The sequence below is a fragment of the Odocoileus virginianus genome, chromosome 28 (assembly GCF_023699985.2).
Source record: "Odocoileus virginianus isolate 20LAN1187 ecotype Illinois chromosome 28, Ovbor_1.2, whole genome shotgun sequence".
NCBI classification, from domain to species: domain Eukaryota; kingdom Metazoa; phylum Chordata; class Mammalia; order Artiodactyla; family Cervidae; genus Odocoileus; species Odocoileus virginianus.
Genome location: NC_069701.1, coordinates 8,142,792 through 8,161,402, shown reverse-complemented (window position 1 = coordinate 8,161,402; position 18,611 = coordinate 8,142,792). Strand labels below are relative to the sequence as shown.

Here is an 18,611-nt window from a genome sequence, read left to right as displayed (position 1 = left end):
ACAGACAGAACCAGGAAACAAAGCCTGACTCCAACGTCTGTTAGCTAATCGACCTGAGCAAGACCCTCATTCCAACCTGTGAGCTGGGTGAAATGGAGAGAATACCAACCCAACAAGCCCCAAAGTTTGACCCATAAGATGGAAATGTTTATGAAGCATTTCGCAAGCTTGCGTATACTGGGGGTAAAAAAAAACACAGTATAAAAGAACAAGCCATAGACCTCAACTATAACACCCACTCGAACACCAGGAGAGACAAATCAAAATCCGTCATAATGGTAAGGAAGTTAACTTACAAAAGTACATTTTCCAGTTTGTATGAAAACGGTTTAATAACAGTGAAACTTAAAAAAGTGGTAATATTCACAAAGTGCATTGGTTAAAGACTATTTTTTTCCAACCATGGCAAATAGTATGCAGACATTTATCAATGCAAAGCTTTTACTCCCTCTACCATGTACTCTGAATCCTACTTACTATTCACTATGAAACACGATACAGAGTTTTTTTTGGCAGACATATCACATGCATCAATACGTCAAATTCACAGCATTTTCTTCCTTAAACTTACCTGACTGAAGGCATCTGATTAAAATGCAAAAATGAACAATTTTAATAAATAGTTCAGCGTATCAATGTCTAGAAGGTAACAAAAGTACAAAGATAAAGCTTTTTGGAAATTAAGTTAAAACAGAAATAAATTTTACATTTTATTAAATCATCAAATATAATCACTGGGGTATACTTTTATTAGCAAAAAATAATATCAATGATAAAGAAAAACGGAAAAGAGAAAATGCGCCTCAGACCAGAATACCATAACAAAAGTTTTGTGGAAGCTGCATTTTATTTGAAAATCCACCCATTTTTGCTAACATACATTTTAATATTGTAAACAAAAATAGAATCTGCAGAGACAATGCAACAAGTATGCTTAAACTCATGTACAGAATTGCTTTCCTACAACAAACTGTCCTTCTTAAGGCCCCTCTCAACCCAAATGTTAAGATGTATTTACACAAAGCACCGATCAACAGTGCAGTTTAATTCTTCGTTAACTAAACTCTTGGCTAGACATTAATTTTAAAGATACTATTTCCCCTTATTTAAAAGGTACATGATCATAACATGGCATGAGCCAAATAAAAGGTTCAAGGATTTTGTCCCCTCCCCTCCCCCCATAACACCTCCTTGAGTTTTACTGAAAAGAAGGAAAGTCTTGAAGTGAAAGCAATTCCTCACATTCATTTTGGAAAGGCCCTAATGTCAAATGGAAAATAATGACATGCCAAGCACAAAGCAGTAAAGTTCCTTCCCAATGCACTAATGCTGAATTTAAAATGTAGTGCTTTTCCTAGTTCAGTGAACTGTTCCCTTGAAAAATCCTAGGCACAGAATTGACTATAAGGATTAATGCATTTATAATGCTTCCCTAAATCCCATAGAGACTGAGAATTCTTAAGCGATTCAGACCTATGGATTTGCCGTAAAATATTTAGTGCTCTGTATGTCAGCTGAGAAGCATTCTGAATCAGATTCATTCTTATGGATAACAATCACACATACCGTGTACATCCATACTCATTTTCATAAGGAGGTTTGATACAATATTAATGTTACGTAAATTGATAATCATAAATAAATACAAATACTTAAGGAATGTCTACTGCAAACTGAATATATAATTTTTTTTAAAAAAAGAAAAGTTAATTTTAGTTACTGTTTCTGTATCTGTGAGGACTGGAGAAAAGAAAGATACTGCATAATGAAGAATTATGATTTGATCCCCCCACAAGAGTCCTGGTGCATTAGCGTAAAGGACACAGCTCTTCTCTCCAGGCAGCTTTTCCAAATACAAATTTCACTTTCCAAATAAGGGCTTTTCTTGGTAGGTTACTGATTATGGGTATTAATAGGAGTTGAAAGAACTGAAGGGTTAGTCACCAAAAAGACAGCTCTTAAGTCTGAAATCATGGCAATTCTTGGCTTTATAAACTGTATTGATACGTTCTCCTATAGACTAGTCCCAGTCTCCTTCATGGGCCTTTACTGGGTTACTGTAGCATTCTAATGGAAGAAGAGAGTTTAAGAGACAGCAGTTTGGATTTTGCTGGAAGTAAGTATTTGCCGCTTGAGCACTTGTCTTTCTGGAATAATTCCGTTCTCTTCCATCTAGTTACATAAACTGTATCTGGAAAAAAAACAAAAAAAGAGTGTGAGTTAATTCACTGCACTTAAGAGATACCTTCTCATAAGTAAAAATGCTTTGGGCCTTTTACCATTCAACTTGCCTGGAAGTGTTCATAGCACGCTTATCACAAACCCTGATTACAAAACAAAGTCAGTATTATCAGCTTATCATGAGCTAGAACTCAGTATTTGAAGCAAAATTACAGGGCCTTCCAAGTTTCTTTCTAACTACTAAAAACCAAGGGGTATGGAAAGAAAGAAGATGAATGAACAGTTTTTCCATGACAAGTTCAAATTTGTGACAAATTTCTCCACAAACACAAATATTCCACATAAAAATCTCATTTAGGCAATAAGCGAAATTTTACTTCTAAATATTATACCAAAATTAAAGATAATTAAGGGAACAGTATGATGTTTGCTAAAAATTTCTTTACTAATATAAATCAAAATATGAAAGATTTACTTTCTAGTCACTCAGATTCTTCACTCATAATATCCTTTACACTGCTCATCCAAAGAATTTACTGGAACAGATATGCTAGTGAACTACTGTCAAATCAGAAGAGTACAAACTCTCAAAGATCCACAAGGTATATCTACATTGGGGGCTCCAGCATCAAGAAGAACAAATGACACTGCTTTCCAGGAAAAGAGGTGGTGTGGATTAAAAGCAGAATCTTTCTATCAAAAAGGGCATTATGTATTCACTTGCCCTTACCTTAGAAAAATAATAATAAGTTGGTTTGGGGGGGAAATATTACCATTTTAAAGTGAAAAGGCATACATAAAAAATATAACCTTTTAAAGAAATTGTTAAAAAATGAATTCTTCACAATGAATCCTGGCCATTATATTAAAACTAAAGATGCTCCTTATTAAGCTTGACTCCAATGTATAAAACTGCTGTTGTTCTCTATAAATCTTTTAAGACTGAATACAAACACCCAGTTTTTAATGGGTGGTGTTTGATCTCATCCATCTTCTGTGAGTAGTGGATGCTTATATGTACACATGTGAGATGGTCCTTTGGTTTCACACCTTCTAACAACATTACAGACATTTTCCAAAAACAGTTTGTCCTCATGCCCTATTTGATCTATTACTATTCACAGTAAGAACAGAGGAGGAGGAAGAGGGGGAGCCTAGAGTCCTTTAGAAACAAGAGAAGAGCCGTTTGTGCTTAATGTTTGGTAATCTTTAAAAATTATTTCAGTCCCCGTCTCCCCCAACAAGCAGCAATACCTAAAGTGATTTATAAGAAATCCTCCAAAGAGAGCTCTGCAAAAGGGTCCTTTCCTGAAGCTCTGTGAGGACTGTGACTGGAGGGGCTGGAGGCTGCCGACAGCTGGGGGAAAGAGACAGAGAGAGGGAAAGAAAAAAGATCTCAGAACGACAGAACATGAAGGCAGAAAATGTAATGAAAGAGGAGGTGGTTTTTGTTTGTCATCTTTAATAAATATAATGGCAGCCTTTGCAGAAAGCAGAAATCATTAAAACAAAAGTTTCAGTCACATGTCAAGTTAAAGGGTATCCAATGGCATGTGCTTTTCAGAAAACAAATTCTTGTTTTTGAATTCCAAAGGAATAAAGTCTTTTACCCAAAAAGGTCGAAATGAGCTGACCCATGGTTAAGACTTTTATATGTGTGAGTGGGAGTGGGGAAGAAGGGAGCCACAGCACCAATCGTGAGCTGCAGATGGCGGCTTCCGGGGTGGAGGCTGTCTGTCAAATGGTGTGCAAAATCTGACCTCCGTCCAGACCCAACACATCAAGCTGCAATACTCTTTCCTTCCTTCCTCATCAGAGGTGGAAAGTCCTGTCCTCGGTGTTCACACTTTGGACAAGGAGTTGTCTCCTGCATGTCTATATGGAGAAGCTGCAGCTGATGCTTTCATACTCCAGAGGGAGACATGGGCTCAGAGGTTATCTACCATAGTTGAACTACCCACATACTGCCCTGAATACAGGGAATACTTAAGATCCTTGATTCAGCTTCCTGTTAGAATATATTTACTTGATTCTTGGAATCTGCTCCTATTGTTTAAATATACAGTAAGGCAAATAAACTGCTGAAATCAGTAAAATATTTTTAGTATTTCCTCAAGTAAAGACAATTCCTGAAGTACCAAGATATTCCTTTTCATATCTGTATCTCCTTCACCAAGTCTACTTGAAGAGTACTTTAAACCAAATATGAAGCCATTTTTTCTCTCTCTTTTTAGTCACTAAGTCATGTCCAACTCTTGCGACCCCATGGACTGCAGTCTGCCAGGCTCCTCTGTCAATGGGATTCTCCAGGCAAGAATATTTTGGAACAAACTTAAATTTTTTTCCTCTGCCTGAATTAGACTGCAGAGGCACACAAGCACAGAAATGTTCAACTGAGCATTAAATCAAAGCTAAGTAGAAATAGTTTCAATTCCTACCTCAACATTCGAATTCATGTAAAGGATTTCAAGGCTCAAAATCTGTCTTTGCTGGCTCAAAGTGATCCCATTTCTGCACCCCCCCCCCCCTTTTAGCACTACAGAGCATGAATAGCCAGTGAGTTTTCAACAAATATTAATATTACACCTCAAGCATATGCAATTTGTTGTTTTGGGTGCCAAGATTAATTTACAGATTTAGAAATCATTCTCAGTTATATTAGTTGTTGAGTCATTTTCTTAATCCAGATTTTGTTCTCAGAAATAAATGTTCAAAGACAATGAGAAGAGACAATGGAAAAGTTGGTGGAATTTACACAAGCAGCTATGGACAGGAGGACAGGACAGTAGGTCTGGGTTTGGAGATTCAAGTATCATTCAGGCAGAGACAGAGTAAGATGCAGCTTAATTGGAAAGATGCTTTTCCTCCACCTTTCATACCAACCAGGATGACCATTTAGAAGCAAAATGATTTTAAGTAAAGTAATCACCGAGCTGGAGGGAGTTAAAGATTAACTGGGTTTTTCTCCAAAACACGATTTCTTTTTCATTTGACATTAAAACAAAAGTCCCTGCTCACTGCAGAATGCCAACCATTCAATATCTACAATCCCGTATGAGAGCCTCTCACTAACACATATTCTTGTACCACATTTTCATAAGGGCAGCAGTCTGAGAGGAAAATGCCCTCTGAAGAATATGGGAAAAAGGAACACCAGAATTCTTTTCTTTTTCATACGTGAGCACACTAGAGGCTTAATAATAATGTTGAAGAGCATCAATTTTCCTTGGGTTAAAAGCTGCTAGTTTCTAATACTTCCACTATTTATTAAACGCATACATAAGTCTTCAACACCTATTTAAAAAATATGAAGATACATTAAAACGTGGGAAAATAAGACTCAATAACCCTGCAGTTAAGTTCTGTATCAGCAACACCCGTCTCAAGCAGATGGAGCCTCGGCCCAGACTGGAGAGGCTGACTGCGTAGCGTGCCGAGGGCTGAGCCACGCAGCAGTCCTTCACCGCCCGTCCCACCCTTCCAGCACCCACGCCAAGGACACGCACATCATGCACTGCTGAGAAAGGCGCCAGTTCAGAGAGCATGTGGGGAAACTGAAGGAAAGGAAATGCACTGCAAGAGCCCAGTCACTGCTCGAGGAAAAGAGGGAAGAACAGAGTGCGCCAAAGGGCAACAGGACCGTGGTGGGTGAGAACCAGCAGGATTTAAGGAGCCGGAGAAGGTCACCCGGAACGACAAGGGTTAGCTCTACTTCACTTATCATTCTGGAGAGTATGTTAAAGAATACACAGGGCTGCTAAGTACTGGAGGGTAAGCAACTAAAAGAAAAATCCAATGATCTTTTTTAACTGCAAAATCACTGTGTTTTACAAGGTAGCAATAAGACAAATTGTAACTGACTACTGTGGTCATATTCTACCACAAATATGCCAACACACACACACACACACACACACATCCAAACAAAAGAAAGGCTTTCACTTATTTCAGTAACATTCTCCATACCACAATTTCCACAGTTAAAAAAAATTAGTACAGCCATCAGTTTGTTCAAATTAAATTACCTATCTTACAACTAAATGTCATTTAAACAAATGGTCAGTCTCACTAGTCTAAAACAGACATACTTAAGTTTTTTCTCCTTTTTATACGAAAATGAAATACTGAGCAATGAAAGAAGAGCTGAATATAAATAAAAATACTAAAATGTACAGGTAATTGATGATGGCAACACTCAGTTGACACTCCTCCACCCTCTTTCTCCATCTGAATCAACCTTTATAAAACTGTTGCAATAAAGCAGATTTTTATTTTTTTCCTTTTTGGCTGTAGCGTGTGTTTAGCATAGTAAAGACAACAGTACAGAAATCGTAAGTTAACTTTAAAAAAAAGCAAACATTCCAACGTAAGAATTTTTTAAAAATAGAGTTCTATCAATGTACTAAAGACCAATAAAATAAAAATGGTTATTATTCCTTCATTCTACAACATTCAACACCAAAGGAAGAAAATTTCATGTTATAACAAGAAAATAGCATCAGTCTCAGAAAGTGACCCTAGTGCAACTGAAAGCTTATAGGAGAAATAAAGGACTGGGCATTTTAGGACAAACTTCTTCACATACATACTGGCTGTGTTTAAAATTCTTAGAGAAGGAGCAATTCTGCCACATTTTTACATTTGAATTTGAATCCAAAAGCCTGGATAGCAAATAGCAACGCTGTAAAGACTGATTTTGTCTTTGCTCAAGAGGCAAAGTCAACATCTTAGGAGAAAAATGGGTGTACTTCTTTTGCCAAGGATGAGAGCACAGTTTTATGTAAAGATGGAGATGAATCTAATCTTGGCTCTTTCATAAAATGGGGTAAAGAAAGACCCAATACCCAAACTCCCTTAATGGCTGCCTTGAGGACTGAAATATACAAAAAGCACCCAGCTCATCGAGTGGCATATATTAGTCACTCAAACATTAGTTCAACTTTCCTTACTCCCTTACAATCAAATGCTCATCTAATTTTATATAATAGGATCAGCTTGAATCTCACTGAATCTGCATTGCTCTTGAGTTTCTATTTTACCATCAACCAGTCACTTGTGCTTCCATATTACACTCACCTTCAGGCTCCTCAAATGTATAGAAACATTAAGAGTAAGAAATATATTTTGTCTCTTGTTCAGCAACTAGCAGTGACTTAGGCACAGTAAACACATTCTATAACGTGCTAAGTTAAAACTGTAAAACTTACATGTTAAAGTAATAACTAAGTAAAATTTACACATTCTATAACATGCTAAGTTAAAATGATTTTTGGTGATAAAACAAGCTCTGTATAAAAATGATCACTGAAATGGGGTATGAGAAGAAAATATTAGAACTTCCCTATTTTTACCCTCTTAAAAGGTCTATTTCTCCATGTTTTTAATGTACATAACATTGCTGTAAGAATACAGAAGTATAAATACACTGAGGGTACATGCTTAGAGACTACTTTCCTGATACTGCTGTGTAATCAAAACATTTTAGAAACCTCAACCTTACTTAATATGATTTCACCAAGACATTACCTACAAAACTAAGCCACAGAAAGATATGCTGATTTTGAATGTTACTGAATCCAGATGAATAAGACATAAACATACAGTATTGTACTGCAATATTTTATACTAAAGACAATGCTATTCTCAGTTGCCTTTGAGAAGTATGGCTACAAAGAGAAGACTCTCTATTGCATAAGGTAAAGGGCCAGTCCTGGAGGTTGAGTCAAATACCTTTGAAAACTGTTTCCTGGGTTTATGTTCAACACAACCCCATCATGGGCTTCTGCCCATCAGTAACACCAAAAAGTAATACCAACATTACTCCTGTCACCTTCAAAGCACTACTCATCTTGTTTTAGGGGCACAAAACAGTAACCTAAGAGGATCTCTCTTTAAATGTATGTTGTTTCTAAACTCTTTACATAGGAGTAATGTTATTCCAAAGGGCATCTGAGACATCTCCTTAGGATCATGGCAATGTAAACTGACAAAGAATTAAAGAAAACCAAACAGAAGAGGGAAATGGATCGCAAGACTTCTTAAACTCACGGAAGGAAATATTAACTGCTAAAGCTAAAAATAAACATTTCCATATATATGAAGTGTTTCCAGGGTAAGAGAATTCTGTTTAAAGTTCAATTTGATGGATGGAAATCCTGAAAACTGGCTCAGCTTATGTGAATAAAATGTTCACGGCTCATTCATATAAGACTTTAACTTCTTATCCCTTGAAAACCAAAGAAAATGAAAAGCTTAGGTTTATGTTAACTTGTACATAAGGAGAAGAATAGCAATTGTACCTAAAATGCACCACTTATTTGCTATTTATTGAAAATATGGCACTTTTCTTCAGTCAAAAAAACTTTCAAACTATGTTCCATATATGAGCTTGAGGCTATTACCTGATTTATCTACTACCTGATTTATGCTTTTACCTGATTTATCTACTAGGCTTCAACTTAAAATATCTAAGGAAAGAGCTCCTTAGACTTGGACATTTTCACAAAAGATTTGTTAACCCCACCAAAAAGGTGGGGGGGGTGCTTATAAATTATACTAAATTGGACAAAATAAAAATTTTAATATAAAATCACGTTTGGTACTTTATGGTAACACTACCTCCACAAATGCTAAAATACATAAGGTAAAATCATCATTTTATAGATTAAGAAACTGAGGCTCATCAAATTTCCAAGGGCAACTTTCTCTGAACCACCTGGTTAGTGGGGAGTTGAGTTGACGAATCTGTTGAACTATCCTCCCCAAAGCTATCAATATGTTGAAGTCCTGACCCCTATGAATATATATATGAAAGTGACCTATTTGGAAATAGGGTCTCTGCAGATGTAATCAAGTAACGATGGGGTCATCAGGGTAGGCCCTAATCCAGTGACTGATTCTTTCTAAGAGGGAAATGCCACATGAAGACATCGAGACGTGCAGAGAGCGCCATGTGCGAGCGGCAGAGGATGACCTGGGCTGCCAAAGCTGGAAGAGGCAAGGAAGGGTCCTCCTCTGGAGAATTCGGGAGAAGCATGGCCTGCTGACACCCTATTACTGGACTGTAAGCCTCCAGGGCTGCGAGAGATGAAATTCCTGTTGTTTGAAGCCATCGACTTTGCGGTTCCCTCTGTTATGGCAGCCCTAAGACACCAACAACAGACTCGAAGCAGCCCCAGTTCCCAAAGCAGTCTGACTGCTTCCTCTCTAAAACCTGCCATCTCTATTAATCTCACTCAGCTAGAATTTATGGCTATATTTAGTATACAGAAAAAAGTTTAAGATTAGAAAGATTTTTTTTTAAAAGGATTTCTCTAGTCTGTCAGTCAATACACACTGTGTGCCTTCTATATTCACAGTGCTATACACAGTCACAGATGTTCATCCTGAAGACTTTGTAGAACCTCACAGACACCCGAGATTTTATGAATATGTTCCAGTTTTGTTGAAAACAAGAATTAGATTTCCACCTTTTAGGAAAAAAAAAATGTCCTCAGCAAAAATCCAGCGAAAAGGCCTGGTTCTACATGTTGTCTTATTAACGATAATGGTCAGCAGATGGGACTCCTCCAATTTTTGTTTTGACTGACTCAGGTAGGCCCAGGGGACTGCAGAAACATCCTCACCAATGGTACTAAATCCTAATTCCCAAAGTAAACCCCCCTTCCATGGGATTTTCTACTAAGCAAGGATGAATGACCACAACACACTGCTGACAAGGCAAAAGGCTCTACAGAAATGCAGCTGGGCAGATCAGCTGACAGAGAGGCACTGCCAACACCCAAATTAACACACCAAGAAAGTTAAAACAAACAAACAAAACATGTAAAGCCTAAAAGCAAAGAGAGCTATTAGTTCTCACACACAAGAAAGTCATTAAAAAGGCCATTTTTTGGGGGGTAAGACTTAAATTATTCCAATAGCTAAAGCCAACAGTACCCCCATTTAGGTTGGTAAAAAGCACTCACAACTAGCCATTGTGTCCTTTCAGACACTCAACTGATGTCATCCTTTCTTAAATCTGGCAGATACAAACAAACAAAAACACAGCGGCCATTTTACATCTTATCCATATCCTCTACTAAAAAACCCTCAAAGCCTCCCAATACCAATCAGGAAAACAATAAAACTTTTAATATGCTTATTTTAAAAATTAGATCCCCAAATATAACACTCTATGGTTTCCATACTGCTTTTTGGAAAACAGATTGATAAGGGGATCAGTATGAGATTCTCATATAAAAAAGTTGTAAGAACATAAACACAATGCATCCCCTCACCAAATCTTCAACATCTCAACTGTTTGATGAACATTCATTAAGAGACTGTTACTTCACATCACAGTAACTTAAAAAAAAAAAAGTGAAACCAGGTTAACTGTCTTCATGCTTAGTAACATAATTGCTGCATCACTGCAACGTAGAACGAGTTACAAACTATTAACCGGCAATGCACATTTCAATTTATATACCAGTATGTACCAGTGTTTATATAAAGCACAAGCAAGAGAGGGCAGTAAGAGTCCCCCTTCTCCCCAAGTTAATAAACACACTAGTAACTGGTAACAGGAAATCAAATGGCGTGAGGAAGCATGGAAGAGAAGAAAAAAAGCATTAGCCATACGGTTCTAGTATTCTCCATATAGTCAAACATATACAAAGATGCACTCGTGTAGAGCATTAAAAAAAAAAAGCTACAACATTAGCCATGAAACAGAATATCTTTAAGCTGTGTGAAAATATTTTAAGAAATATAGAATTAGCACAAAATGTGAACAGAACAGAGTAAGTGTATAGGTCTATAGGAACATTAGAGTATGGTCTATTAAATAAATTAAGGCTACACTGAAGAACAGAACAGTCTGCGCTAACAGCCATGTGGAAGGTATTACCTACCTTCTTGCTGGCGAGCACTAAGAGCACCTAAATGTAATTTACAACACACAACACATTGTTTGGAATACTTCACTAATGGTAATATGATAAATGTATGTGGTACCCTCAAGAGTATTAACTTGGGAAAAAAAAAAGATATTAACTTGGTTTCATAGTAAGTAGGTAAGAGACCAGCAGCTATAAGTTACATCTTTAGTAAGTAATGGCTCCCAAAAGAAATACTTCAAGAAATAGGAAGACTTCTGACAATAGTAGGAGAACTGGGATTTGATGAAAAGATCCTATTTTGATGGGATTTTTCTTATATTTATAAACTATCATTTATTTTATACTGTATAAAGAGACATCTTTACCTCAAAGAATTTTTATTGAAACAAAGAAAGCATAGCAATGAGAGAACAACTAAAAGGTTTAAATTAAACATTAAGAAAAATTGTTTTGTTTACTGTTCCCACTGAACAGCTAAAGTTAAGAAAAGAAACTAGCTTTGTTGTTGTTCAGTCGCTCAGTCACGTCCAACTCTTTGAGATCCCATGGACTGCAGCACGCCAGGCTTCCCTGTCCTTCACTATCTCCTGGAGCTTGCTCAAACTCATGTCCATCGGGTCAGTGATGCCATCCAACCATCTCATCCTCTGTCGTCCCCTTTTCCTCCTGTCTTCTCTCTCTCCCAGCATCAAGGTCTTCTCCAATGAGTCAGTCCTTGACATGAGGTAGTAAAAGTATTGGAGCTTCAGATTCAGCATCAGTCCTTCCAATGAATATTCAGGACTGACCTCCTTTAGGATGGACTGGTTGAATCTCCGTGCAGTTCAGGGGACTCTCAAAAGTCTTCTCCAACACCACAGTTCAAAACTGTCAATTCTTCAGCGTTCAGCCTTCTTTATGGTTCAGCTCTCACATCCATAACATGACTACTGGAAAAACCATAGCTTTGACTAGATGAACCTTTGTTGGCAAAGCAATGTCTCTGCTTTTTAATACGCTGTCTAGGTTGGTCATAGCTCTTCTTCCAAGGAGCAAGCGTCTTTTAATTTCATGGCTGCAGTCACCATCCACAGTGATTTTAGAGCCCAAGAAAATAAAATCTGTCACTGTTTCCATTGTCTCCCCCTCTATTTGCCCTGAAGTGATGGGACCAGAAGAAACTAGCTAAGAATTATTAAAAACTAAAGCATGAGAAAATCTTTCCTATTCCAAAGATAAATAGTTTAATTCTTAAATGACTAAAAATATTCAATCATAAAATTAAAGGCATCTTCATTCCTCAGGTTAGTCATCTAACATTTTAGCTTACAGTCTATCAGCAAAGAAATTAAACCAATTCTGCACACTGCTTTAAATTACTACAATGGTTATAAGTAAGTAAAAAGATAAATCAATGAGAAACAGAGTAAGTGACACAACGGAAAAGCTAAGTTTTCAACCAAATTCCCTTGTTTGACAAATAATGTTCAAAACCTGTTATAAGTCAGGCACCATTTTAGGAACCATGAACATAAAAGTTATACAAGCTTACCTCTGTGAGGGTTACAGTCTAGTATAGGCAACTCTCACTAGATCAAATGGATGGAGGGAGGGATGGATGGACAAATGGACAGATGCTAAGTAGTGACAAGTTCTATAAAGAAAACTAATGCAGAATAGGGAAAAGAACTTCAAATCTCAGGAGAACTGAAAAGGGATGAGAGAGAACTTAGAACGAGTAAAGAGTAAACCCACTTTATGACAGACAAAGTTCTTCTTGAAAAGACAAAACAGCAGTAGAACACCGGATAATTGCTGAGAATTGTGAAGGCATGGAGCTGGAAGAACATGAATGTTCTGTTTATTCATTATTATTTCAAAGAGGGAAATTCTGTGAGGTAGTTTTTAAGACAAAAGAAAAGCTGAGGGTATATCTTACATGTTCAGTTATATTAGATTCATCTCCTTAGATTTTTGAGTCTGGAGATAAGGTGCTACAAATACTGCCTACAGAAGTTTACTCCGGTATCTACACAAGGATTAAATTAGAAAGGCAAGAAAGGTTCCAATCTGGGTCAAGGATTATAGACTGCAAAAAGGGAGTGGCTAAGAAAAGCAGAGGAATGACTAGCAGGACACTGTCACAAGATATACGGAAAAGACGGGAAAGGAATTAAAAGCAACATTATAAAATTTAAGATTCTGACTTTCAACTGGTTCAAAAAACTCTGTAAAGGAGAAGTCCAAAGCCTCTCTGAACCACTTCACTGCCACCCAATCTTCTTTTCCTCGTCACCAATTTGCCTTCTTCATTTGCTTGTCTCAACCAGTAATATTTAAAATTAACTACTGACTTCAAATTTGATTTCTCAACTAGAAGCTTGTTCCCTAATGTTCTCATTTTCTTGGGGCAGAAAGTAACTAGAAAAAGGCAGTTCTATCACTATTTCATTTATATACTTGGAAATTCTTAAACTGTTCTGGTGTTTTAGTGACAGTTAACATGGATTTCAAAAGGAAACAAGATACAAAATCTGTGTTAAGAACTGATGCCAGAGAGCTAGCAATTTTTTTTTTTAAGGTAGATTCTTTTTTAAACTATATTAAAAACAAACACACAAAAAACCCTCATGTAAAATGTTTCAAGGTTAAAAGTATTATCCAAAACTGCATAGGATGCTCTTGACAACTACAGCAGTTATATCTTAAATATATAAATACAGTTTAAAATCCAACAGGAAACCCAGAGTGGTTCACTACGGACACAGGGAGACAGTACTACTGTAGTGGCCACGATGCGGCACAAATGAGCTCCAGACCAGGAAGGAGCTAAGTTGCATTTCATCACTTGTTTAGTTTAGTTAAGAACCTTTCCATATCTCAACTTTTTTTAAATAAAGAATGGTGACAGTAGGCCCATCTACCTTAAAAGAATAGTGACAGTAGGCCCATCTACCTTAAACATTACTTTGAGAATGAGGTAATGTATGTGAAAGTGTTTGCAAAATAACAGGTAGCACTCAAGCTTAATGTAACAATATATACTGTTTCTGAGATAGGAGCTTGCAAGACAAGACCCACATTAGGTGCAGGGTTTAGCTATGCATCAGGGAAAATGAGGTAGTTAGTGGTTACCAATAAATTTACAGCCCCCAAATATAGTGTTTTCTTTTTCCTCTAAATAATTTAAGCTCTTTATCACTTGGTCTTGCAACAGTAAAAACCCAAGGTATTTTTAAAAATAAATTATATGTACCTGAAGTTAAAAATGTGGGTAACAAACAAAAAACTAAAAAACAACAGGAAGACATATAAACTAAAGAAAGGATCTGCATCAAAAGTTAAGGAAATCATCAACAGCTTAATGTTATCAAAATCTATATATCTCTTTAACAGATTCAGCCAATATTCAGAACCGCTGCTGGTAGAAGACGGGAAAGAAAGAAAACTATAAATACCCATAATCTAGTTTATAAACACAAATGCATAAAAAAGATAATCCCAAGAATTACCTCACTGCCAACTAACTTCATTATAAATACTTAACTGAAGAGCAGGAAGAAAAGGTCACTTTAACATGGACAAATGGGAATAAGAGGCATCTGGGGAAATACATGAAATTCAAAGAACAAAGATTTTACCTCTCAATCAGAAGTAAATTCACTATCCACTCCCAGTCACTGGCACTGCCCAAGGCATCAATTTTTTAAATGAGTTCAATACTCAAAAAGGCTGAAAAATGAAATGGTCTCTTCTGCTTCACTAGTCTATGAGATACATATAGACTAACTTAACTGGATCAATACAAACTAATTTTTGCAATGTAACACTGTATACACTACCAGATGTAGAACTACCTGCATTCAAGTGGAAAAGGCATAACAAGTCCGTCAACAAACATGCTCACAAATGCTTTCAAATAGCATTAAACACATAAAATGACCAATCAGTTGGCACTGGAAGCCACAAAAGGAGGTGACTTTACAATCACATGTATTTCCAACTGTTAAACGATATGAGCAGGGTCACAGAGAGGGATAAGCCAACCTATCTCTTTACAAAGGTCTCATCCCACAGGATGTCATCAGAGGTAAACAACAGAGAAACTTCTTATCTCCTTTCCTAACCATGATGGGAGAAGCATTTATCAAAAAAAAAAAAAAAAAAAAATCCAGATTTCCCTGATGCTAACAATAGTGAGATGAAAAAGAAACAAAGTGAATATTTAGGTGAATTTTCAGGAACTGAAGAAGGCCTTAAAAGCATTTGAAGAGAAAAGTCCTTCCTGTGAAGAAACTAGGTCAGCATGGCATTTCAAGCTTCTTTGCTCTTTTGCAAGGAGAGGGGTATCTGTTTTTAAATATGATCTTCAGCAGGAGAAAGTTATCTAATGAAAAAATAGCATTCACAACTTCTGAAGACTTGCCAAGTTTCACAGACATCTCAAAAGCAAAACCTTCATTGTGGCATTCAAGCCAAGGCACAGAGTTCTGAGTACAAGGTTTCTTAAGGCCAACACAGGAGAGCGTATATCAGAATTGTTATCAGAAAGAAGGTTTCTTAACTTCTGTCTGCACCAACTATAAGTTATCAAGACTTTTCCATCTTTAGCTATTTGTAATCTACTTATCCTTTCTTTCCAAATAATCAAGATACACGAAGGAAGTATCATTCTCTATGAAGGGAAAAGAAGCTAACAACTTGTTTTTCTGAGCTGCATAAAAGGATTTTTTGGTATTATATTTCTTCCACATCAAGCAGAGTACAAGTTACATGCAGCATGTCAATTGGTACCTGTGCTCCTGATACAGGGCCAAAAGGGTTTGGTGGTCTCATGACAGGCTGGCTGTATATTAAGCTTGGTTGTGTCATTACAGGTACACTTCCCATTTGAGGAGGCTAAAAAAACAATAAACAAAAATTCCTCAAGTTAAAGGATGCTGATTCACATTTTCCTTATTATAAGTAAGTAAACAAGAAGGATGATAACGATGGACAGTACTAGTACATTTGAATTAACTCAAAGGGAAAATGTCTATAAATGCAAATAAGACTGACAGCTGAAAATTTTAAGAAAATTTTTTTTAATATGGAAAATCTTTCATGTGCTCATTTTTTAAAGTTTACCAAAAAACTCAACTTTTTCTATATGAATTGCAAAATTCAAACTACAATAAACAGACAAAATAATTTAGACCAAAAAAAAAAAAATCCAAATTTGCCATCTTTAGACATAGGGAAACTTAAAACTATAAAATGGCTAAGACATGTCAAAGTAAATTGCCTTTGTTTATCAAATCCAGTTCTTATGCCATAATGATTCTTTGAAGAAGTTTACCTTCAATAGTTCATTTTATTTTACACATTTTTAGAGAAAACAAAAAAAAGGCTTAAATGACACACACAGAGGTTAGTTCATTCTTGAATAACTGAAAATAAATCTCAACCAACCATCTCTTTAAAAATTACCACTCCACGATATAAAATTAACATAAGTGACAGAACAGAGTACACACAGACCATCACATTATTTTGGTTAAAATGCAGTATTCTAAAATCTTATCTTTCTGCAAGCTCTATTTAACTTTTTAAGATGACTTCTATTTTCAGTGATTCACTTTATGAGTTTCCTGTGAAGACACCCTTTTTAAGTAATGACTACTGATCCAAAAGCTTTTATGAAACTTTTTCATATGCAGGGAAAGAGCTACTTTCACTAAGACGTAAATAAAGAAGTAGCAGAAGTAGCCGCACAGCAATACCAATGGATGAACACTGCCTCCCACCAGCAACAGTTTCCCAGAATGTGTAGTGGGCTGAAGCTACTACACCTTCATTTCTTGTTTGAGTCTGTATATTAAGAGAGCTGGCAGAGTAGGGGCAGTTTATAATGTGGGTTGTGGGCAGCTTAAAAGTTTAAACACTGTTTCTGTACTATACCAATCATGTCATAGGAAAATTTCTCTGGCCTTCACTAAACTAAATTTACCCCCTACACAATTCAAGAAATATCAACTCCCCGAATCCACTATAGTAGTATTAAGGTTACAAGACCTCACTGGTATTAGTATAAGGTCAAAGCAACAGAGACTTGGAGTTAATATTAATGTTTAAATGAGTTCACAATGAAGTATAGATGCCTAACAAAACTTATGAGAGGAAAAATAAGCCAAGTAATACAGTGAACATTAATAAATAATAATTGTTGTATAATAACTGTTCCAGAAATACTTATAAAACCTATGCTATGATGCAAGGTTCTGTGCTAGTTACTAAGGGTAGGTGTGGCACTAACTCTTTTTTCAGTTAAGTCTGGAAATAAACACATGTTAAATGTAGGTCAATCAATTTTCAAAAAGCTGTGTTGGGGAAAATACTTACGATTCCATATCCTATCATGCCTGTTGGTGTAGTAGCAGGATAGGCCATTACAGGCGGGGCCTGACATGATGAGAGAAAAAACAAACAAGCAAGTGTAACTCATATATGTCAATGGAGTCCAGGTAATTAATAGCTAAAAAGAATTGCTAAGACAGCTGTGATTAAAGGTGACATTTGTGTTCGTTAATAACTGTGTCAAGCTCAATGACAAAAGGTGTCTTGAAATTAGCAGAAAAGCAGAATTATTAGAAAGAAAAAATACCATTTAAACTTAGATGCAACAGTGATCTAAGATTTCAATGTGCTTTTACAGCATTAAAAATATTCAGATTTTTAGAAATATTCAAATCCTGCAACGTAACTTCTGTCTCTCCCATAAAGATGTCTGCCCAGAAAAAGCAGCACAGTGAATGTTCCTAGGTGCTTCACTTCTGCAGCAAAGACAAAACTTAAAGATCTCAAATCAATGAACAATCTGATCTTCCAAAAGACTACTTTCTAAGGACCTCAATCACTTCTTTCAAATAAGCCCGAAGATTTCAAACCACTACGCAGTATGACTCAAGTTTGTATGTAGAGTATACATATTAATATTTCAATTTATTCTGTAAATTATTTAAAATATCTTCTGCAAAGCACCAATTCAGAGGAGTAATACATTTTCAAGTCTGTTTATGCTTAAATGTCTAAAAGAATGATCTAGAACTAAGATGTTTAAGGTCCTTCCTCTTCCCACTTCAATTCATACTCTGAAATATACGACCTCAGCAAGAATCATTTTAGATATATTTGCTGTCTTAACAACATTCCCTATGTGTTATCTTTTAATAAAAACTTAAGATGAGTACAGGTGAAAGACCAATAGCACTGCTAAAACATAAAAAAATAACATTATATGGCAATTTGAACATACACATGGAGAAGTTAAATAAAGCATAACTGAAGTGAATAGTTAAAAGTTTAGTATTTGAGTGAGCATGTATAACTTATTGGTCTCTCCCTACTTAAAACCAAGAGCTGCGAGAGCAGTAGACAAACTGCCAAGTACAGCAGAAGCCTGTCAGATTTCATGCAATTGTTATTTTCAACATTACCACAATCACCATTTCCCTTCATTCAGAAGTCATCAAGTGCATAGTGGAAGCACAGATACAAACACAGATGCCCAGCCATCTGGCAGCAAATGGC

The 18,611-nt window shown here is 36.3% G+C and overlaps 1 protein-coding gene across 15 annotated transcripts in view; it reads right to left on the bottom strand.

Annotated features, from left to right (window-relative positions):
- Positions 1 to 726: 726 nt before the first annotated feature.
- Positions 727 to 18,611, bottom strand: part of PICALM (phosphatidylinositol binding clathrin assembly protein) — a 94,208-nt gene continuing 76,323 nt past the window's right edge. For 14 of the 15 annotated variants that reach the window (XM_070457162.1, XM_070457165.1, XM_070457163.1 and 11 more), the window contains 4 exons: positions 17,424 to 17,483; positions 15,837 to 15,941; positions 3,436 to 3,538; positions 727 to 2,191 (listed from right to left, as the gene is read on the bottom strand). In XM_070457162.1, coding sequence (XP_070313263.1) covers positions 3,446 to 3,538; positions 15,837 to 15,941; positions 17,424 to 17,483 — 258 coding nt within the window. In that variant the 3' untranslated portion in view covers positions 727 to 2,191; positions 3,436 to 3,445. The remainder of the gene's footprint in view (positions 2,192 to 3,435; positions 3,539 to 15,836; positions 15,942 to 17,423; positions 17,484 to 18,611) is intronic. The other variant, XM_070457166.1, reaches the window with a different exon arrangement.